Raw genomic sequence first — 24,229 nt, 5'->3', positions numbered from 1 at the left:
TGGTGGACTGGGAGGGCTATGGTCCTGAGGAGCGCTGCTGGGTTCCTGCTCGGGATGTCCTTGATAAAGAACTATGTCGGGACTTCCATTCGGCCCATCCGGATCGCCCTGGGAACGTCAGGAGACGCTCCTAGAGGGGGGGGTCCTGTTAGGACTAGGACTGTTTTGGCCTCTAGAGGCCGCTGTTATTTCCTTTTCATGTCGTGTTTATTTTGGCCTCTAGAGGTCGCCACTGTTCCTGTGTTTTGTGTTTGTGTTAATTGCCTAATTATCTTCACCTGTGTCCTTAATTAGTTTGTCTATTTATACCCCTGAGTTCAGTCCTCTTGTCACGGAGTCTTTGTGCTGTTATGTTTATCTCCAGTTTCCTTTGTACTGTGTTTTTTGATCTTCTTAGCTTTTGAATTTTTGCACTTTGCTTTTCTTTTGGATTATACTCTTTGGTTTTTTTTTTTTTTTTTGTCTTTTGTTTTGCCCTGTATATAGTGTATATAGTTTAAATAAACCTTTTGATTCTTTTTCTACTTCCGCCTCACGCCTCTGCATTTGAGTCATCCCCCTGGTGGCCTAGTGGGGGTTTGCTGGATTATCACACCAACGAACCAGGTTCGAATCCCAGCAAAACCCTAACACATACATCATCTTCAGTTCTCCTTTAATGTTAAATGCGGCTGTTTTCAAAGAGGGGTGTCTCAATATCTTTGTTGTACATTTTATTTCATGTTAGGGGCAGTGAAGGCGAGTTACATCATCGCGTGGGGGATCGCAAAAGTGTCCAAGCCATTTTTGGAGGGTGCATTCGTCAAGGATAAATACGCATCTGTTGGAATCCAATCTTTCTATCAGTCATTGCCACCAGAGTACCCAATTATCACGGCCTTTGCCGGTAAAATACTCTGTATGGTCGGGACAACATATTTATGTGAACAGGCATTTTCAGTAATGAATATTAATAAATCGAAACTGCGTAGTCGTCTGACCCATGGACATCTCAACGATGTCATGAAAATAGCAACTGCCCAGAGTCTGTCCCCCAATGTCGACAAGCTGGTAAAAAGTAAAAGACTTCTGGCTTCCACATGTAAAATGTAGCTGGTATTTCTCCCCCATGTTGCTGTGTGCTTGAGGGGGAATAAACAGGATGGGTGTGTGGAAATATATGTGGGACTTGACCAGCAAAGTTAATGTGCCATCTGTAGTTTGTTTTTATTGGTATGTTCAGTCATATTTGGCTCTTTTAAACTAATGCTACTGGATATTTAGTCACTTGACCTATTGGTGGAATTATTTACCCTGGCACTTCTTTCTTTTGACTCGTTTAGGCCTACTTGCCAATCGTTTTAATTGGCCTAATTAGGCCTATGCATTGACATGTTTTTGATGTGCAAGATCAATAAATCTGATCTAAGTCATTTACAGTTTACACTTGTGTTATTTGTGTCTTAGTCCATTTCTGTAGCATTTTTTTTATAAATGTAGGCTACTTGCATGCTTAGACTGTTACATTTTCAGAGGGTAAATTGCTTTTGTCTGCCATGTTATTGTGCGCCTCATTTTGAGGCTATAGCTTTACAATTCCTTTTGGGCATATAGGCCTTCAAAAATCATATAAAATAACGTCCTTTTGTTGAGTTAGTGTCTGGTCTTTTCAGGCCAAAAGTGTAATTCGGTCCCCAAGGTCCCACTTGAAAAAAATCTGGCCCCCTTACCAATTTCACCCTGGCACCCCTGTACAGGGTCGCAGGCAAGCTGGAGCCTATCCCAGCTGACTACGGGCGAAAGGCGGGGTATACCCTGGACAAGTCGCCAGGTCATCACAGGGCTTGAATTAATAATAATAATAATAATAAACTTAAGAAGAACAACAGTGTGCTTCGTGCTGCTTTGTGTTTAGCAAGCACACTAATAATGCTCCTTACTGTCTTCCCCAAGTAGTCATGAGTCCACCAAGTGAAATGTCTGTAAGTTACATAGCGCAGAGACCTGTAAAATGAAGTCTTTGTCTTAAAAAAATATTCCCTGTGTCCGAAATCACTCACTAATCACTATATAGTGGACTATATAGTGAGTTTGCCATTTTGTAGTGCTGTCCGAATGTATAGTAAGAATTATTACTATATAGTGCACTTAAATTATCCCACAATACACCATGAAAAGTAGTGTACAACGGATGGTCACTAACCAAGCAATATATACCATCATGCATTGTGGTCGTGCTGGAAAAAAAAAGTGTGTTGGGGTGAATGGACAGAAGAAGAAACACATTATAAACAGATATTCAAGTACAATTAAAATAGTAAGAGAATAGATAAATGCTAAAATAGAATAAGACAGATAAAATACAAGAATAAAAGTTACAGTGCAGAGTGAGGAATTAATCAAAAGCCTCAAATTTGATTTAATAAAAGGCAGTGGCAATGAAGAAAGTATTCAGCCTTGATTTAAAAGAACTGGAAGATGCAGCAGACACAGAATAATTTGTATTTATTAATGTGTGAAATATGTATTTATCACAAAAATACATGCATATATTTATTACTTTGAAAACCCACCAGCCGACTGATCTGGCACTTTTTAATTGTGCAACAGTAATGATGTAAATAACAGCGCGATGGAGTAGTGTCCGAAAGTGTTTTTTCATTTTTCCAATGAGCTCACTATATAGTCCTCTATATAGAATTCCCTATATAGTGAGTAGGGGGTAGTAAACGAGTGAGTGATTTTGGACACAGGCATTCACACCGTTCCAACTCTGACACGTCCAGTCTGAACCGATGTAGTGCACTTGTATACAGCTTTTGTATAGACGCACCTGTTCTCTTGTTCTTGTCGTTTTCTTATTGTTGTTTATTTTTCCCCATAGAGAATGAATGGGGCTCACGAATCAAATTGTTCTGCTTGGACACACTTCATCACAGACCCACCAAACTTCACGTGATACCTCAGGCCAACTCCCCCAACACATACATGCAATTGGTTCTGACCCACACTCACCTTTTCCTTTCTTTTCGCTCATCACTTTTCCCCCATTCACTAACATTCATTTTTTTCCCTCAATTCAAATGAATGGAGTTTCAGGAGAAAAACTTTGTCATGTCATGCTGCATGCTTCACACTCTAAAATCTCTGTTTTAAACAATGCAGCTCTCTCTGTTAATCTACCCAGCACCACTTGTAGTTCATGTAAAAAAAAAAAGATTTTTGAGCGCAAAGTGTCATGTCGCACTACAAGTTCAGCCATTTTAAACTGAGATTTTAGAGTGTGCAGCCATACACACTACACACACTTTGACACACTCTCTCTCTTAATCTACCCAGAACCACCATCATGTAGATCGTGTAAAAAAATAATTTGCAGCATGATGTCTCATGTCTGATCCAGTTTCTGTTGGTGACACTCTGTTCCAGCTGAACAAGCACACTTGGCATTTTCTCTGCAGAAATGCAGTCCCCCTTGTGCTTTCTTTTTAGCATCATTGTGGCATTTATATGCTACACAATGATGCATACTTAATTAAAAACTATTAAAGAATTTGGTAAATAACTTGTAAAACTAGCAAAACTACAATGCCAACAGAGAATATAAACAGCTGAGTTGCTCCAAGTGACCACTACATGACGTCATCACATACGTCAAGCCCATCTGGCATTTTTCTTGAACACTATTTGGTCTCCAAAAATGAAAGTTTGATTTTTGAAATCTGCGACTACTTTTACTTAAAATAAGTTTGAGAATAAATCCACTGGAGGATCCCTTTAAGTAAGACAATGTTTAATTCAGGTTACTCAAGCAAACCACTGATGATAGACCCCAACAACAACAACTCCAACAATATATTTGTATTCAGTTACATCACTAATACATTACTTTTTTTCAGTGCTTGGAATGAGTGGGCAGACATGGGTTTCCCAGCAGCCGGTGCTTGCCATGGCTATCCGTGGTCCTTATGCAAGGACTGTGTGGCAAGATATCACTGGCATGCAAGACTGACCCAGCCTCTATTAATGCCCTACACTGCCAAGAGCGTACTCTGTTCCACTCCCCACGCCTCGCCAGTCTAGTTCACTTGGGTTTGTGTGTGTGGTTTGGTGGGAGACTGCCAAATAATGATCACAGGATGACTCCCCAGTAAGAATTACCATTAGAAGCTATTGCTCTCAACACTTAAATAAGTTTGAAAAGGTCATATATAGCTCTTAAATACTTACTAAACATGTATCTTACCCTCAGGGTTCAGTGGTCTAGTGATAGAGGAGACACAGCCTCTTCACCTACAATGCTTTGTGCCACAGCAAAAGGTACATTTTAAATGTTATTTCTACAGCAATGCAACATAATAACACTATACAGACTGTATTTCAGCTCTAGCCACACATGCTTGTATAGTAAGGAAATTAATCATTTTGAATCAGGAGCATTATGTGAAACACACTGTCTAGATTTTTTAGCATTCTGTCACAGTCCCATTGCATAAACACCATTACACCACAACTCCATCAGAACATAGGTGTAATATAGGGGTGTAATGCAATGGCACTTTCCGTGTCTGTATTTGGATGTAAATACAAATTGGGCATAGCCGAAACCCGAAGGTTTGAATCCTACCACTATGCCTCTGGAAACACTGAAGAGAGAAAAAAAAACCACCCAGAGGTAGATGTACCAGTAGGGTCCACTGTTGGAATACAATTGCAGAGCATAGTAGGTGTTTGCAAGTGTATTAGTTTTTCTCTTTATTCTGCTTATGAATATAAAAAATAGCAACTCCAAAACTGGTGCCATATGCCATGCATAAGGAGTGGTTTTAGATATCACTCAGAATCATGAAAGGTTTTTTTTCTTTTTCATAATTTAATTCAGAAAGGTAAACATTCATATATTCTATATTCATTTCATGTAAAGTAAAATATTTCTAGCTTTTTTTGTTTTAATTTTCATAATTATGGCTTATAAGTCATGAAAATCAGAAATCCAGTATCTTAAATTATTAGAATATTTCATTACAAGTTTGAGTAAATTATAACTCAAACAGTATAAACACTGTGTATCTCTCGATCTAGTACAGTACACACAACCACAATCATGGGGAAGACTGCTGACTTGACAGTTGTCCAGAAGATGATCATTGACACCCTCCACAAGGAGAGTAAGCCACAGAAGGTCATTGCTGAAAAGACTGACTGGAAAAGGTGCACAAGAAACAGGGATGACCAGAGCCTTGAGAGGATTGTCAAGAAAAGTCAATTCAAGAACTTGAGAGAGCTTCACAAGGAGTGGACTAAGGCTGGTGTTAATGCATCAAGAGCCACCAGGCACAGACATCTTCAGGAAAGGGGCTACAACTGTCACATTCCTAATATCAAGCCACTCCTGAACCAAAGACAATGTCAGAAGCACCTTACCTGGGCTAAGGAGAGAAAGAACTGAACTGTTGCTCAGTGGTCCAAAGTCTTCTTTTCAGATTAAATTAAATTTTGCATTTCATTTGGAAATCAAAGTCCTAGAGTCTGGAGGAAGAGTGGCGAGGCACAGAATCCAAGGGGTTTGAAGCCTAGTGCGAAGTTTCTGCAGTCTGTAATGATTTGGGGTGCCATATCATCTGCTGGTGTTGGTCCACTGTGTTTTATCAAGTCCAAACTCAATGCAGCATCTTCCAGGAAATTTTAGAGCACTTGATGCTTCTATCTGCTGACAAGCTTTATGGAGATGTTAATTTCCTTTTCCAGCAGGACTTAGCACCTGCCCACAGAGCCGAAACTACGATCAAATCATTTACTGACCATGATATTACTGTGCTTGATTGGCCATCCAACTCGTCTGACCTGAACCCCATAGAGAATCTTTGGGGTACTGTCAAGTGGAAGATGAGAAACACCTGACTCTAAAATGCAGATGAGCTGAAGGCCACTATCAAAGCAACCTGGGCTTCAATAACACCTCAGCAGTGCCACGGGCTGATTGCCTCCTTGCCACGCTGCATTGATGCAGTAATTCATGGTAAAGGAGCCCCAACCAGTTATTGAGTGTGTAAATGAACATACTTTTTAGAAGTTGGACGTTTCTGTATTGTAAAACCTTTTTGATTGATCTTATGTGATGACCAGTCCACCTGGGCACTTGGTGTCCCTGTCGTTGTTTGTTCTACTCTGTTTTGCAGGAAGCTGAATGGAGGGCTATTAGCCAAATGAATCATACCTGGGCCCAGTGTGTGCCACCTTTTAAAGCTCCCTTCATTCTGTGGCTTTCAGGGCTCTGGTTGTCTGTCAAGGGGGGAACCTTCCTCTCTCCCTATCAGCATCCATAACAGCTGCTGTGTTTTTAGTATTCTTCTTTATTTTGTTGATTCTTAGTTATTCTGGGGATTTGTTTGTTTGTTTGTTTGTTTGTTTAAATAAAGTATTTTTGAGCCATCTACTCATTTGTCTCCCATTCTTGTTGCAGTCTCTGAGCAATGCTTAGAAAATATTCTATTAATTTCAGACACTGGATTTCTGATTTTCATGAGCTATAAGCCATAATCATCAAAATTAAAACAAAAAAGGTCAAGTCAATTTATTTGTATAGTGCTTTTAACAACAGACATTTTTGCAAAGTAGCTTTACAGAAAATAAAGACTTTAAACATATGAAATAAATTTATCCCTGATGAGCAAGCCTGAGGCAATGGTGGTGAAGAAAAACTCTCTCAGATGACATGAGGAAGAAACCTTGAGAGGAATCAGACTCAAAAGGGAACCCATCCTCTGGTTGATAATAGATAGCATGATTATAAATAACACTTCTATAACTGTGTCCTGTACAGTCACAAAGTGTAACTGTGTAACCAGAAAATTCATTATAGTTTTAACATGAAGTCTATTTTGTTGAAGTTATCAACTGTTTATTGATGGAGACAAGGCTTGAAATATTTCACTTTACGTGTTATGAATATAGCATATATGAAAGTTTACCTTTTTGAATTAAATGATGAAAAAAGTAACTTTTTCACAATATTCTTTGTTTATTTGTTTGTTTGTTTGTTTGTTTGAGATGCACTAGTACATTCTCCTCTTACATTCTGTGAAGTAAAGTGTTTTTTCTTGTCTCTGGGGTGGTACCATGAAGCATACATCTTTTGTATTATTATTATTATTATTATTATTTTAATTGTCTTTTGAATTGCATGTGTCTTTTAACTGGGAAGGTGCATGTAGAGTAGCTTTAATTAGCTTTTAGGTTCAAGTTTCGTGGTCTTTAAGGTCCAATTGCATACTCTCGTCTCGTCTCGTCTTCTTCCGCTTTATCCGGGACCGGGTCGCGGAGGCAGCAGTCTAAGCAGGGAAGCCCAAACTTCCCTTTCCCCAGACACCTCGGCCAGCTCCTCGGGAAGAACACCGAGGCGTTCCCAGGCCAGCCGAGAGACATAGTCCCTCCAGCGTGTCCTGGGTCTTCCCCGGGGCCTCCTCCCAGGGGGACATGCCTGGAACACCTCCCCAGGGAGGCATCCAGGAGGCATCCGAAAAAGATGCCCAAGCCACCTCAGCTGATTCCTCTCGATGTGGAGCAGCAGCGGCTCTACTCCGAGCTCCTCCCGAGTGACTGTGCTTCTCACCCTATCTCTAAGGGAGCGCCCAGCCACCCTGTGAAGGAAACTCATTTCGGCCGCTTGTATCCGCGATCTTGTCCTTTCGGTCATTACCCAAAGCTCATGACCATAGGTTCACCACCCACAGAGGTAGCAGTAGGGGACTGGTGCAATGTGGATTGGGTGGCAATTGCATACTGTATATTATTTTTTAAATGTACACTATATACAGTACAGAAGTACAAAAGATGTAGCCTTAATGGTACCACCCCAGTAATGGTACAGTTTTTAATATGTATAGTAATGTGCATTTAGTGTGCAGTCTTTAACTGTCAAACCTGTCCTTTTCTCTGCCTATGCAGTGGATGTCTTTCTGCTCGTGTCTCCAGCGGTTACACCATGCTGTTACAGCTATGTTCTGGCTTCATGTGCAAAGAGAAGCTTCCAGCTGATGGGATTGCAGAGAGTACAGATATCCAATATGAGAGCCTCATCCTTAGGCCTCAACACTGAACAGGTAATCAATTATAAATCCTGCAGCACACAAACTCTTATGTAGTTACTTAATTGTGAAAGCCACAGCCCAAGACAATGATGGATATTTTATCTGCAATTGAACCTCTTATGTGGTTGTGCTAGATGATGACATTCTGTCATGCATCTATGGTGAGCATAAATGAAGCACTGCTTGAACCCTTCTCTCATTGCCTAGTGCTCTTGCTGAGGAGAGAGAATGCACTCCGCCATTATGCCAACCTGCCTGCAGGTGTAGTTCGCATCTTCCACACCCATTATTATACAAGCAGGTCATGTATTCTAGTTTTCTTTTTATCAAGTTCTGTTCTATTTTGAAACATTTATTACTGAGCCACAGATAAATCAAACAGTAATTATTTGCAACACAGACTCAAAAGTGTCACATGGTTTAAATGTAATAAAACCTGTCTTCTGCCTCGGCTCAGCAAGCAGGATCAATGCAGAAAGACGGCAGTAAGTACTAAGTTAAAAGGTTCAGGCCTTCAGGCTGTTGAGTGAAAAAAGATAAAAAGGAAAAATTATAAATAATTGAGCTCCTTTTCTTTTTCTTTCAGTGTCTAATGTGAAAAAAAACACTTAAAAAAATGGTTTAGTCAAAAAATAAATAAATAAATGAAAATAAATCATTGTCCAAGGGTAAAAATCCTGCTCTCACAGAGATACTTGTTGAGTATTTGATATATGCGCATGTATCCAGTTTAGCAAACTAGTTTGCAAAATGCAGATGTGTCCCAATGTGTGTGGCTGTGTGTATTCAGGAAAACTTGTATGTTTCTGTACACATGTGAGGAGATCAGAAACATCAAGAGGGAAAAAAAGTATTAACCCTTTGGTGACTGACCCCTTGAAAATGGTTCCTCCAGGAAAAATGACGTTTCAGTTGTCAAGACAACGGAAAAACTAAAATACAAGAGCATTTTGTTTTGTGCACAAGAGCATTGTGACGTATCTTTCTGTTTTTGTATTTTAGTTTTTCCGTTGTCTTGACAACTGAAAAGTCATCGTTCCTGGAGGAACCATTTTCAAGGGGTCAGTCACCAAAGGGTTAATCACAGAAATACAGGCAGAACTAAGCTACCTTAGCTTAGGAAATATTTGCCCCGTTTCTGATTTATTCTATTTTTACATATTTTCCTACACTTAATCTCATCTCATCTCATCTCATCTCATCTCAATATCTCTAGCCGCTTTATCCTGTTCTACAGGGTTGCAGGCAAGCTGGAGCCTATCCCAGCTGACTACGGGCGAAAGGCAGGGTACACCCTGGACAAGTTGCCAGGTCATCACAGGGCTGACACAGACAACCATTCACACTCACATTCACACCTACGGTCAATTTAGAGTCACCAGTTAACCTAACCTGCATGTCTTTGGACTGTGGGGGAAACCGGAGCACCCGGAGGAAACCCACGCGGACACAGGGAGAACATTCAAACTCTGCACAGAAAGGCCCTCATCGGCCACAGGGCTCGAACCCAGACCTTCTTGCTGTGAGACGACAGCGCTAACCACTACACCACCATGCTGCCCTCTACACTTAATCGCTTCAGATATTTAAACAAAATTTAACATAAGACAATCTGAGTGTAGAACCCTTGGTAGGTACAGTATGTTGTAAAATAAGGACATGGGAGGCAGGCTTTGGAGAGCATGTCGCAATTCAGCTCCTCATTTTTTAAATAACAAAACCACACAAGCACACATTTCTACTTTCTGCAGCTCAGCTCATTTCATGCACTCTCTCTTGTCCTGCAACACACACATTGAGCAAAAAGCTCCACATTAATTATTCACAGGTGTGTAGTCATTCCTAAAATTACTCATTCCTTCTCCTGGACTCCACCCTCCATTCATAAATGGCACTCACCCACACCCCCATTGCCACACAAAATACAGTTTATAAGCAACCACTTCATTTATTGAAGAAAAAAAGTTAACCAATACCAACTGGCCCTGTGTGGAAAACGTAATTGCCTGCTTAGTTCCTCAATCAAATAGTTAAGCTAATTTATATGCTAAATTTGTTGAACAATTATCACCAAATGGAGAAAACTTGGAACAGTGGTGAATCTTCCTCGAAGAGCACATCAACAACTCATCCAGGAAGTTACGAAGTTACCCTGATCTATGGAACTTCGGGCATCACTCAGCTCAGATTAGGTCAACATTCATGATTACACCTTGAGAAAGAGATTAGGCAAAAATGGTAACCATGTGAGAGTTGCATAGCAAAAAAACACTGCTAAACAAGAGGAATGTAAAGGCTCATCTCACATTTGCTTAAAAAAAAACACTGACTCCCAAGCCTTTTGGGATAATTTTCTGTCAACTGATGAGTTGAAAGTGGAACTTTTTGGAAGATATGGGTCCCATTACATGTGGCATAAAGCTAACACAGCACTGCACAATAAGAGCATAATGCCAGCAGTTAAACACAGTGTGGGCCTGGGTGACCTAACCCTTGCTGTAATTGACAGATGAATTCTGCTCTCTACCAGAAAATCCCAAAGGAGGATGTCCTGTCATCATTCTGTCATCTGAAGCTCATACGCAATTGGGTTATGTGGCAAGACATTGATCCCAACCTCAAGAGCAGGTCCACCTCTGAATGGCTCAAGAGAAACAAAGGTAAGGTTTTGGAGTTGCCAAGTCCTTACTTGAATCCCATTGAGATGCTGTGGCAGGACCTTAAACAACAGTTCATGTGTGAATACCCTCTAGTATTGCTGAATTAAATTCTGCAAAACCTTTTGGAGGGCCCAGATTCCTCCTCAGCAATGTGATGGAGTGACATCCAGTTATTGGAAACATTTGGTTGCAGTTGTTGCTGCTGAAGGTGGCACAAAATGTTATTCAGTTTAGGGGCAGTTACTTTTTCACAGGGGTGATGTAGGTGTTGCATGACCCTTTTCCTTCAATTTAAAAACTTTTATTTTCTCCAATATTACATTTTGTATGAGGATCTGAAAGCAGTTAGTGTGGCAAATATGCAGAAATGGAGGAAATCAGGAGGGACCAAATAGATTAAATTACTTCAAAGTCTGTTGAGGTAATAGAACTGCAAGAGGAATTTGATACTCATATTTCCTCTTTTTGAAGGTTTGATGAATGAGCTGGCTTTGCAAGGCATAGAGGGACTGCTCCATACCAGACTGCCAGGCAGTGTTCACCTCAAATCATATCTCTGCTTTCATGCTGTACCTTATGTGGAAGATCTCTTCAACTTTCTTGGTACAGAAGTGTGCTAGTACCAACTTAATTTGTGTACTTTTGTGCACCCACTATGAAAACTAATGGAGAACATGTTCATATTGCTGTAGGAGACCACATGTGGACAGTACCAGACTTCAGCCCTGTGGTCCTTTCAAAGCACAGATATCCTTCATGCAATGAGACAGAGCCGATTGTGATTCTCACACTGACTATTTACAACATCATGGAGACGGGCATGAATCTGCTTCACAAGGTTCTCAGGGGAAATCAAGCAGGTTTGAAGATACTGATTATACCACAGTTCATGGAGCAGAATTTTTACATGGTGGTCCTGAAGTGACTGTTGTATCCTGACAAAACTTGCTCTCATTTATCATTAGTTTGATTTGAATTTTTGGTCAAAGTATACTTTTAAGGTTACTTTTATACTTTTATGATCTTATCATAAAGACCTTTAAGCATTCCTCACGAAAAAAAGATCAAAGGAAGATAATGATAGAAGATAAGTCACACTATTTTTAAACACACTGCAAAAAAAAAAAGTTGGGTGAACTCAAAATTTCAAGGCAACAAACTTCAATAAAATTTTAAGTTGGGCAATTACACTAAATATTTTAAGTTTTGCTTTTGAGTTTGCTCAACTCTGAATTCTCAACCGTAGGTTGTACTAACTTATAATTTTGCATTATAATAACTGAATTTTGGGCGGCACGGTGGTGTAGTGGATAGCGCTGTCGCCTCACAGCAAGAAGGTCCTGGGTTCGAGCCCCGGGGCCGGCGAGGGCCTTTCTGTGTGGAGTTTGCATGTTCTCCCCGTGTCCGCGTGGGTTTCCTCCGGGTGCTCCGGTTTCCCCCACAGTCCAAAGACATGCAGGTTAGGTTAACTGGTGACTCTAAAATTGACCGTAGGTGTGAATGTGAGTGTGAATGGTTGTCTGTGTCTATGTGTTAGCCCTGTGATGACCTGGCGACTTGTCCAGGGTGTACCCCGCCTTTCGCCCATAGTCAGCTGGGATAGGCTCCAGCTTGCCTGCGACCCTGTAGAAGGATAAAGCGGCTAGAGATAATGAGATGAGATAACTGAATTTTTACACAGAGAATCCACTTTAATTTGGTTAAGTTAGCATAGCAGAACAATTTAAAAGGAATTAAAAATTGCACACTGCAATAGTTAATAATATAACTTAACTTTATCATTTAGAATCAATAACTTCTAATCAAATGTATAAATAATTACAGATATAACATATACATTCAAAACATTTGTTTTATTTAAACTGTACCAGCATCAAATCTCTTCCAACAGGGCCAAGTAAATGAAAACTAATGAGACCCAATTGTCCCAGTCCTAGCACTCAACTTGTGCTACATTGTATACTTGTAAACTTTGGCATTGAGTATAAATCTACCCCAAGATAAAAGAACATGTCTCATCAAACATGAGTCATGTATACAAGACCATACAGAACAAGTATGATACACAATTATTAATCTGATAAATCTGTTAACAAGGTTACTGAGCGCCATAACTTCCGGTCTCAAAATAATCAGCAAATGCTTTTGTAACACTGCTCAATACTATATGACAATTTACAAATACTGAATCTTAACATGTAACATGTTTAAGAAAAACCCAATACAGTGGTGCTTGAAAGTTTGTGAACCCTTTAGAATTTTCTATATTTCTACATAAAGATGACCTAAAACATCATCAGATTTTCACACAAGTCCTAAAAGTAGATAAAGAGAACCCAATTAAACAAATGAGACAAAAATATTAGACTTGGTCATTTATTTATTGAGGAAAATGATCCAACATTACATGTCTGTGAGTGGCAAAAGTATGTGAACCTTTGCTTTCAGTATCTGGTGTGACCCCTTTGTGCAGCAATAATTGCAACTAAATGTTTCCGGTAACTGTTGATCAGTCCTGCACACCGGCTTGGAGGAATTTTAGCCCATTCCTCCATACAGAACAGCTTCAACTCTGGGATGTTGGTAGGTTTCCTCACATGAACTCTTTGCTTCAGGTCCTTCCACAACATTTCGATTGAATTAACCTCAGGACTTTGACTTGGCCATTCCAAAACATTAACTTTATTCTTCCTTAACCATTCTTTGGTAGAACGACTTGTGTGCTTAGGGTCGTTGTCTTGCTGCATGACCCGCCTTCTCTTGAGATTCAGTTCATGGACAGATGTCCTGACATTTTCCTTTAGAATTCACTGGTATAATTCAGAGTTCATTGTTCCATCAGTGATGGCAAGCTGTCCTGGCCCAGATGCAGCAAAACAGGCACAAACCATGATACTACCACCGTCATGTTTCACAGATGGGATAAGGTTCTTATGCTGGAATGCAGTGTTTTCCTTTCTCCAAACATAATGCTTCTCATTTAAACCAAAAAAAAAAAAAGCCTCATCTGTCCACAAAACATTTTTCCAGTAGCCTGGCTTGTCCATGTGATCTTTAGCAAACTGCAGATGAGCAGCAATGTTCTTCTTTGGAGAGCAGTTGCTTTCTCCTTGCAACCCTGCCATGCACAACATTGTTGTTCAGTGTTCTCCTGATGGGGGAATCATGAACATTAACATTAGCCAATGTGAGAGAGACCTTCAGTTGCTTAGAAGTTACCCTGGGGTCCTTTGTGACCTTGCTGACTATCACACGCCTTGCTCTTGGAGTGATCTTTGTTGGTCGACCACTCCTGGGGAGGGTAACAATGGTCTTGAATTTCCTCCATTTGTACACAATCTGTCTGACTGTGGATTGGTGGAGTCCAAACTCTTTAGAGATGGTTTTGTAACCTTTTCCAGCCTGATGAGCATCAACAACGCTTTTTCTGAGGTCCTCAGAAATCTCCTTTGTTTCGTGCCATGATACACTTCCACAAACATGTGTTGTGAAGATCAGATTTTGATAGATTCCTGTTCTTTAAATAAAACAGGGTGCCCACTCACACCTGATTGTCATCCCATTGATTGAAAACACCTGACTCTAATTTCACCTTCAAATTAACTGCTAATCCTAGAGGGTCACATACTTTTGCCACTCAGAGATATGTAATATTGAATCATTTTCCTCAATAAATAAATGACCAAGTATAATAGTTTTGTCTCGTTTGTTTAACTGGGTTCTCTTTATCTACTTTTAGGACTTGTGTGAAAATCTGATGATGTTTTAGGTCATCTTTATGCAGAAATATAGAAAATTCGAAAGGGTTCACAAACTTTCAAGCACCACTGTAAAGTGCAAAGTTCAAGGTACATAAGAGTTGAGAATGAGTAACAGGAAGAGCAAATTGGTGTTGGCTGGACAGAAGGGAACTTTTAGAGGTCAACAATTCCAGATCCAACATTATCAGTTAACTTGTGGATTCACTGAAGGAGTTTGTTTTTGAGGGACCTGACCCTTGCAGAGAGGTCTGTACCAAGTTCCATGAAAATCCTCTGAACAGTTTCAAATGTGTACCTGAGATCTTTTGGGTACTTAAGGTTTAAAGCATAGATCAGTCCAAAGAGGTATGCAAAAGCAGTTGGCAGGTCAGGGATATCTTGAAGGGCAATCTCTTCTTCCATAACAACAACAACACTCACAACACTTTGAGGAGCTACGGCGCTGTCATCATCCTCCAACACAGTGAGGATACCCACAGTGAGGCCCTTTGTCTGCTCTTCTGGATCAGTGTCCTTGTGTTTACAGACAGGAAAACACATGAATTGCAAATCAAACTGCAAGACATTAGTCACTAAAATACTGTGAATCAGAATAAGCTGTGACTCTAAAATAATTCCAAATTATTGGATAAACATTTTTTCCAAATAGAATTAATTATGAGTTTGACAGGGCGGCACGGTGGTGTAGTGGTTAGCGCTGTCGCCTCACAGCAAGAAGGTCCTGGGTTCGAGCCCCGGGGCCAGCGAGGGCCTTTCTGTGTGGAGTTTGCATGTTCTCCCCGTGTCCGCGTGGGTTTCCTCCGGGTGCTCCGGTTTCCCCCACAGTCCAAAGACATGCAGGTTAGGTTAACTGGTGACTCTAAATTGACCGTAGGTGTGAATGTGAGTGTGAATGGTTGTCTGTGTCTATGTGTCAGCCCTGTGATGACCTGGTGACTTGTCCAGGGTGTACCCCGCCTTTCGCCCATAGTCAGCTGGGATAGGCTCCAGCTTGCCTGCGACCCTGTAGAAGGATGGAGCGGCTAGAGATAATGAGATGAGATGAGATGAGTTTGACATTAAACATTTCCATCCCATACCCCACAACCAAAAATTGAACACCATATACACATTAACTGACATCATTTAGGCTAAATCAAGTCATAGCCAGGGCAGTAAAACTATTGAAGACACTCTGGACATTGGGAAAGATGAAGGGAACAAGGAGGACAGAGAGGTAGTGGTTGAAGTCACTCACAAGACAGTTCCTGAAGAGCTTCTCTTGACTGTCACGGACATACAAGGGAAGGCCCTTCAATGCTGCAGTTTGTCAATGTGCAATGATGTCAGATGTCTCAAACAAAGAGTTGCAAAAGAGAACAAAGATATAACTGACATAGAAAGTAGAGTAAACATGCGAGCAGCTATCCTCTTCCATATGCAGAAAATTCCTGTTGATTGCACGTCAAAGGTTTACTACTTTTGAAGGGTAATTTGGCATTTTTCAACCTGGACCCTATGATTGCTCACTGTCAAAGTATGTCCATTGAAAGTGTTTGTTTGTGTCACTGACAGGCTAAGATTATTATCAGTGTCCGACAACGTTATGAAAAGGATCCCTACAGAGCAAGATCTTTTTTAAAAAGATTAAGATACCCTTTGTTTAACAAGAAAGAGCCACTATATCTCAGTAATTTTATGTCTTTGGTCAACCACTACCTGAATTGGTTCGCTTGTTTGTGCTATTCTGTCAGTCCCTTAGATACCCATGCATTTATTCTGAGGGTTTGTCACTACAAGGATCACTTAACATTGTAACAATTGCTACCAAAATTACCACCGCTTCATAAAAAAGCCAAAATTCCATTTTATATCCATAATGTTCAGAGTTATAAATTACTACATCTAAAATTCACCTCTTGATCCAGGCTGTTAAGGAGCCGATCCATCTCAGATGAAAAAGCTGTCCTTCTTGCCCGATAGTCTCAGGAGCCTCAAAGTGTGTTGATTAAGGGCTGCTCTGAAGTTGTCTATTAGGTTCTTGTTTGTGATGCAATAAAATTCTTCCCTTATCTCTTGAAAAATGTGAACAGGAAATTTAAATCCTCAATACAAGGTCAATACAATTTCAACACCATCTTCATGTTAAAATATGCATTGTAATCAACACACACATCTCTTCTACTATCATTTTAAAAAGACTTAATCATAAATACAACATAATATATTCTTGGTTCATCTGCTTACCTCCTGCCTCGCAAAACAGAGCAGGCCACTGTTCCAGAACCTCTGACACCATAGGCTGCAGCTCCACGATCTTCTTGCGCCTCAAGGAGAAAGTCAGCTCCATCTTTTGTCTGATGAGTGCAATATTCTCATTCTTCTTCTTAAACTCCTCAACCAGAGCCAGTCTTTCATCCTCCAGTGAGTCATCATTATGGTTTTCTGAATGGTCAGGGACATGGTTAACCTCACCTTGCTTTGCTGTCTTCAGAGAAGGACTTCCACCATCATCTTCACAGCTCCTCTTTTTCTGATTAATGCTAACCTTGATACAGCCCGCCTGATGCAGCTTGGACCTGTAATTGCCAAGTTTATATTTTATGCTCATTTTCCATCCAGCACACCCTGTTTCACTGCCTGGTTCTTGAAGGCATGGGTGTCTACTGATGAGAGCAGAAGCAACTGATTCAATCTGGTCTTGATCAGGATAGGCTTTCACTTCAAAAACTGCCTGAGCAATCTTGTCCAAAATTTCTATCTTCATGTCTCTTGTTAAGCTGATACCTTTCTTGGTCTCTTTATATTCCTCATTGCCTTTCCGCAACAACTCGGAGCTGTGTCACATTCAGAAGTTCGCTGATGACACAGCCATTGTGGGGTGTATCAGGGACGACAGAGAGGAGGAGTACTGTATAGGAGCCTGGTGAGGGACTTTGCCATTTGGTGCAACAGGAACCATCTGCAGCTCAACAACTCAAAGACCAAGGAGCTGGTCATTGACTTTGGGAGGTCCAGACCAAGGTCACGACCAGTTCTGATCGAGGGAGTTGAGGTGGAGGCTGTGGATTCCTACAAGTACCTCGGGCTATGGCTGAACAGCAAGCTGGACTGGACTTGCAACACCAACCAATTGTACAGGAAGGGACAGAGTAGGCTATATTTCCTGAGGAGGCTGCAGTTCTTTAAAATCTGCAGGAAACTCCTGTGGATGTTCTATCAGTCTGTGGTCACCAGTGTCCTGTTTTACACCGTGGTGTGCTGGGGGGGCAGCACATCCAAGAAGGACACATCCAGGCTGGACAAACTGATCAGGCGGGCCGGCTGTGTGGTCGGCATGAAGCTGGACTCTCCGGTGACGGTGGCAGAGAAGAGGACTGTAGAACTTTGCACGGGTGGGTGGAGCACAGAAGTACGGCAGGACAGAACTGAGTTTCCAAAAACTCTTTATTAACACTTTTCAGCATTTTCACTCTCCCACACACACACACACACACACACACACACACACACACATCAGCCATCTGGTTGGGGAGACAGCTCTCTTCCTCTGCTCTCTCTCTCCTTATATTGGGTGTGGTCACTGGGAAGACACACAAACACAGGTTAATTGATATCAGGTGTAGTGATTCTGCCACTTACCTTCCCTGACACTGCCCTCTGGTCACAGACCGATGCTTGACCATGCCCCCACTGCCACATACCCCCACCGCCCAACTCAGGCCAGGCAGCTGTCTGGCCTGCAGCCGACTCCCCCCCCTTGACGGGAGAGGAAGTCCGCCACGACCATCTGCGCCCCCAGCCTGTGGATCACCTTGAAGTTAAAGGGCTGGCGTGCCAGATACCAACGGATGATCCGTGCGTTGGCATCCTTCATGCGGTGGAGCCACTGGAGGGGCGTGTGGTCCAAACAGAGGGTGAAAGGGTGTCCCAGCAGGTAGTAGCGGAGGGTGAGGACCGCCCACTTGATGGCTAGGCACTCCTTCTCGATTGTGCTGTAGCACCCCTCAAGCACTGACCTCTTCCTGCTGATATACAGCATGGGGCGATCCTCCCCCTCCACCTCCTGGGACAAAACAACCCCCAGCCCTCTGTCTGACGTGTCCGTCTGCAACATAAAGGAGAGAGAAAAGTCAGGGGAGTGTAACAGTGGCCCCCCACACAGTGCAGCCTTCACCTCAGAGAAAGCCCGCTGGCATTGCTCCATCCACTGGACCGGATCTGGTGCCCCCTTTTTAGTGAGATCAGTCAGAGGGCTGGTGATGTCCGAATAATTAGGTATTAACCTACGATAGTAGCCAGCCAGCCCCAGGAACTGTCTCACCCCCTTTTTGGTCTTGGGCCTCGGGCAGGCCGCAATCGCTGCTGTCTTATTAATTTGGGGACGCACCTGCCCATTGCCCAAGTGGAAGCCCAGATGCCATACTTCCACCCGCCCAATTGCACACTTCTTCGGGTTGGCCGTGAGACCCGCTCGCCTCAGCGACCCAAGGACGGCCCTCAGGTGCTGCAGATGCCGCGGCCAGTCATTACTATAGATTATTATGTCGTCCAAATATGTGGCCGCGTAAGTGGCGTGGGGGCGGAGGACCCTGTCCATGAGCTGCTGGAACGTAGCGGGCACCCCAAACAGCCCAAAAGGAAGTGTGACAAATTGGTGTAAGCCAAACGATGTGGAAAAGGCCATTTTTTCTCGGGATAATGGAGTCAAGGGGATCTGCCAATAACCCTTTGTCAAATCCAGTGTCAAATAAAAGTGAGCCATGCCTAGTCGATCCAGCAACTCGTCAATGCGAGGCATTGGGTACGTGTCGAATTTAGACACCGCGTTGACTTTTCTATTGTCCACACAGAACCCGACCGACCCGTCAGCCTTGGGAACCAAGACCACCAGGCTGCTCCAGTCACTGTGGGACTCCTCGATGATGCCCATTTCGAGCATGGCCTCGAGTTCTTCCCAAACCACCTTTTTCTTGTGTTTGGGTAGCCTGTAAGGGCGGCTGTGCACTACCACCCCCGGGGGCATCTCAATGTGGTGTTCTATGAGGTGGGTGCGGCCGGGCAGGGGCAAGAACACATCCGAAAATTCGGTCTGCAACTGGGCAACCTCCGTGAGTTGGGTCGGGGAGAGGTGGTCTCCACAGGGGACCGGAGAGGTAAGCGATGTCAATGTTCCTTTTTGAACCTCCGGCCCCAGCTCCGCCTTCTCTGGAACCACCGACACCAACGCCACGGGGACCTCCTCATTCCAGAGTTTAAGCAGATTGAGGTGGTAAATCTGTAGCGCCCCACCCCTGTCTGTTCACCTCACCTCATAGTCAACATCCCCGACTCGCCGTGTGACCTCAAAGGGTCCTTGCCACTTGGCTATCAATTTGGAGCTCGACGTGGGCAACAGTACAAGTACTTTATCTCCCGGTGCGAACTTCCTAAGGCATGTACCCCTGTCGTACAGGTGGATTTCCCGTTCTTGAGCCTGCCGCAAATTCTCCTGGGTTAGGTGTGTGAGTGTGTGGAGTTTTGTGCGCAGGTCAATAACGTATTGAATTTCATTTTTGCTTGGTGAAGGTCCCTCCTCCCAATTTTCCCGCAGTACATCTAGGATGCCGTGCGGCTTAAGCCCATATAATAATTCGAACGGGGAGAACCCCGTGGAGGCTTGTGGGACCTCTCGCACTGCAAATAACAGGGGTTCGATCCATTTATTCCAATTGCGTGCGTCCTCGCTTATGAATTTTTTAATTATATTCTTGAGGGTGCGGTTGAACTGTTCTACTAAACCGTCCGTTTGTGGGTGATAAACGCTGGTGCGGATCGGCTTAATTCCCAATAACCCGTACAGTTCGCGCAGTGTGCGTGACATAAACGAAGTGCCTTGATCAGTCAGAATCTCTTTGGCGATTCCGACTCGGGAGATGATGTGGAAGAGTGCTTCCGCAATACTGTGTGCTGAGATATTGCGAAGAGGCACTGCTTCCAGGTATCGCGTTGCATAGTCCACCAGGACTAAAATAAAGCGATACCCTCATGTTGACCGATCTAATGGCCCGACAAGATCCATCCCAATTCTTTCAAATGGGGTCTCAATTAATGGAAGAGGGCGCAAAGGCACTTTTGGAATGGCTGCTGGATTTACTAACTGGCATTCGCGGCATGCCGTACACCACCTATGGACATCGCCGCGAATCCCTGGCCAATAGAACCGGGCCATTATTCGGGCTAGTGTCTTATCCTGCCCCAAGTGTCCAGCCATGGGATTAAAGTGAGCCGCCTGGAATACCAATTCCCGGCGGCTCTTTGGGATCAAAAGTTGTGAGACCGTCTCCTTAGTCTGAGTGTCCTGCACCACTTGGTATAATCTATCTCTCATAATGGAGAAATAGGGGAAGGACGGGGTGGTGTTTGGCTGGAGTGTTTGACCATCGATTACTCTCACTTGGTCAAATGCATGCCGCAGAGTCTCGTCTCACGACTGCTCTAACGGGAAATCCACAAGGGATTCCCCGAGAGAGGGAGGAGGAGCCTGTTGCTCCTTACTCTGACACAAAGATGATGTAGACGGCTCTGTGACAGCTGCTCCCGCCAATGCCACACCGGGACCTCCCCCTGCTGAACTACGGCAGGACCCACTCTTTATGAAATGAGTCATTAATTCCCGTAATCCCAGCCAATCAGTCCCCAAAATTATCGAGTGGGTAAGGCGAGGATTAACCGCCGACTTTACACTAGATTTCTCCCCTCGAAATAGAATGTGGACCGACACTAAAGGGTAGTTGTGAACATCCCCGTGCACACACAACACCTTCACCAATTGTGCTCCCCCCAATGCCTTGCCTTGCACCAGGCTTTGGTGGATTGAGGTCTGATTACAGCCAGAGTCCACCAAAGCCTGATACGTATCCCCTTGGACACTCACCGGTATGCGATACACTCCGGCCAGATCGAGGGCAGTTCCTGGCACGTTGGGGATCCGGACCACCGTACCCACCTCCATTACCGAGCACTGATGCTGGAGGTGCCCTGGCTCCGTGCAGCGCCAGCAAACCGGCCCAGGCTTTCTCTCTGCACCGGCGCTCTGGGGCTCACTCACCTGAGGGGGAGAGACAGACACGGAAGCATGAAATGGGAGGGCACCGCAGGTGCGGCAGGCTGGCTGGGGTGTAGCCGGCCCCCACCTCCGCGGTGGGGAAACAGGGCGAGGACGAGACACAGAAGGGGAGGGGGAAAGAGAGTGAGAGGAGAAGAGGAGATCTGCTGTCCTGCTGTGGGAACAGCTGCCAAATGATCCTCCGCCAACTCGATAGCCTGATCCAGCGATGCCAGGCAATGGCACTGGACCCACTCTGCTGTTCCTTCGAGAAGCCAGATGATGAACTGCTCCAGTGCCACCAGATCGATGATTCCCTCGGCGTCGCGGTTGTCAGCCCTCAGCCACCGCCGGCAGGCGTTCCGGAGTTGCTGGCCAAATGCGAACAGCTGGCCGACCTCCTCTAGGCGTAGAGCGCAAAAGCACTGGCGTTGTTGTTCGGGGGTGCACCCCACACGCTGGAGGATGGCCCGGCACAGGTCCACGTAGACCAGCCGGCTGTCGGCGGGGAGCTGTAGTACGGCCAGCTGCACCTCGCCCGTTAGCAGGGGGAGGAGGTGCGCCATGCGTTGTTCCACCGGCCAGCCCGAGGCCTCTGCTGCTTGTTCGAATAGTGTGAGGAAGGCCTCAGGGTTGTCGTGCAGGCCCATCTTCGTTAGGGTGAGGTGGGGTGGGCCCGTGGCGGTGGAGGTGGTGGACCCCGCTGACGCAAGGAGGCGCCGGAACACCTGACGATCTTCCTGTTGTGCCAGCACCAGGGCCTCGAACCGTTGTTCTTGCTCCTTTCGGAGGGCAAGCAGCGCCTGGTGCTGGCTCTGTTGGGCTGTGGCGAGGGCGTGGATCAGGTCTACGAAGGGGGAGGACTCCATGGGGCTGTTCTCCTCTGTGCTCCGTCCCGGGTTTCAGCACCACTGTAGAACTTTGCACGGGTGGGTGGAGCACAGAAGTACGGCAGGCCAGAACTGAGTTTCCAAAAACTCTTTATTAACACTTTTCAGTGTTTTCACTCTCCCAGACACTCAGACACACGCACACACACATCAGCTGTCTGGTTGAGGAGAGAGCTGTCTTTCTCTGCTCTCTCTCTCTCCTTATATCGGGCGTGGTCACTGGGAAGACACACAAACACAGGTTAATTGACATCAGGTGTAGTGATTCTGCCACTTACCTTCCCTGACTCCGCCCTCCAGTCATAGACTGATGCTTGACCACGCCCCCACTGCCACAAGGACTATGGACAAACTACTGAACATCATGGACAATGCCAGTCACCTTCTACACACTGTCATGAGCAATCAGAGGAGCCTGTTCAGTGACAGAATGCTCCTTCCCAAGTGCAGGACTAACAGACTTAAAAACTCCTTTGTCCCTCACGCCATCAGACTGTACAACTCCTCTCTGGGGGGGAGGAGGGGTAACAGGAGGACAGAGGTCGGGAAGGAGCAGTAGCCTAGCCTGACAAAAAAGCAATACTGGACAATGTGCAATATAAATGTGCAATACCTCTCCTGCTGGACTTTTTTCATATCTTTTTAATATATTTGTATATGTAAATACTTAATTTATTTATCTAGAGGTTTTCTAAAGACTTAATTTATCTAGAAGTTCTCTCTTTTTTCTATTCTATTCTCTGTTTATCCTATAATGATGCTACTGGAATTTTAATTTCCCTGACGGAACCCTCCCAAAGGGATCAATAAAGTTCTATCTATTCTAGATCTAATCTAACTTCAACTCCACATATATGAGAAGGATGGAATGGGAAAAGGTGAAGGCCACTCTGAGACACTTTGCAGATAGTTCTTGATAAAAGCTAAGGGACTCTGGAGTAACAGTATTGCACAGCAGTCAGCACATTTACATGGCACTTGAAAAAAAACAATTATGGCCTTAAATGCATCTATAACCGATTCAGTTATGGTGATGCCGATTCAGTGCATTTCACACAGTGCAACCAGCGAGAAGATGCGTTTTATTAAAAAAAAAAAGGGAAGCCCGAGGTCAGACCCCATCCGAGTCATATATTTTCAACCCGAACCCGGCCCGGACTGAAGCGTCGGGTTGGGAACTGTGGTTGAAAACACAGCAACCTTCTTGATGTAAATAAACGATCTTTAGCTGAATATGCAACCGCATTCAGTACAACCAGGACATCACTGAACATGTCATAAATGTGCACAATATATGTTATGGCTGATTGATGCATTAGGGATTAGATTAGCTGAGAGCAAAATAACTGTAACTTCACACATGCACACACTGGTTATCTGAGTTCCTCCACCCGTGCAAAAATAATAATAATAATAATAATAATAATAATAATAATAACATAAACTTCTTAAATCACCACTGTCTCAACACAGTCAGTCATTTACTGAGACCAGCAGACGGTACAGAGAACTGAGTAGAGAGGCAGGCAGAAAACTAACTGCACAGTGGATCGAACCGTAACCTGTGGCTGGCTCCGCTCTCTCTGTGTTCTTACTGTCAACCAACCTGATCACCTGCTGTGGTCCTGGATCATAGATGGAGCAATGCAGGTGCTGAATTGGCATGAGTGTTATTACCACAGTGTAGTAACACCGCCAATTCTTCTGAAAGATGACATGAAATTTCAGCTAATGTTGTGACCACAATTTTGAGTTAGCATTAATACCCTAATACTACTCTTGT

The 24,229-nt window shown here is 43.8% G+C and overlaps 1 protein-coding gene across 1 annotated transcript in view; it reads left to right on the top strand.

Moving 5' to 3' along the window:
* Positions 1–24,229, top strand: part of LOC132900247 (dynein axonemal assembly factor 8) — a 107,971-nt gene that overhangs the window by 16,286 nt on the left and 67,456 nt on the right. The window contains 7 exon segments of the mRNA XM_060942259.1: positions 3,879–3,981; positions 3,983–4,129; positions 4,232–4,299; positions 7,927–8,081; positions 8,204–8,330; positions 11,201–11,332; positions 11,422–11,589. Coding sequence (XP_060798242.1) covers positions 3,879–3,981; positions 3,983–4,129; positions 4,232–4,299; positions 7,927–8,081; positions 8,204–8,330; positions 11,201–11,332; positions 11,422–11,589 — 900 coding nt within the window.

Source organism: Neoarius graeffei, chromosome 16 (assembly GCF_027579695.1).
Source record: "Neoarius graeffei isolate fNeoGra1 chromosome 16, fNeoGra1.pri, whole genome shotgun sequence".
Taxonomy (NCBI): domain Eukaryota; kingdom Metazoa; phylum Chordata; class Actinopteri; order Siluriformes; family Ariidae; genus Neoarius; species Neoarius graeffei.
The sequence above is the reverse complement of the archived record's forward strand: the minus strand, read 5'-3'. Positions and strand labels throughout refer to the sequence as shown.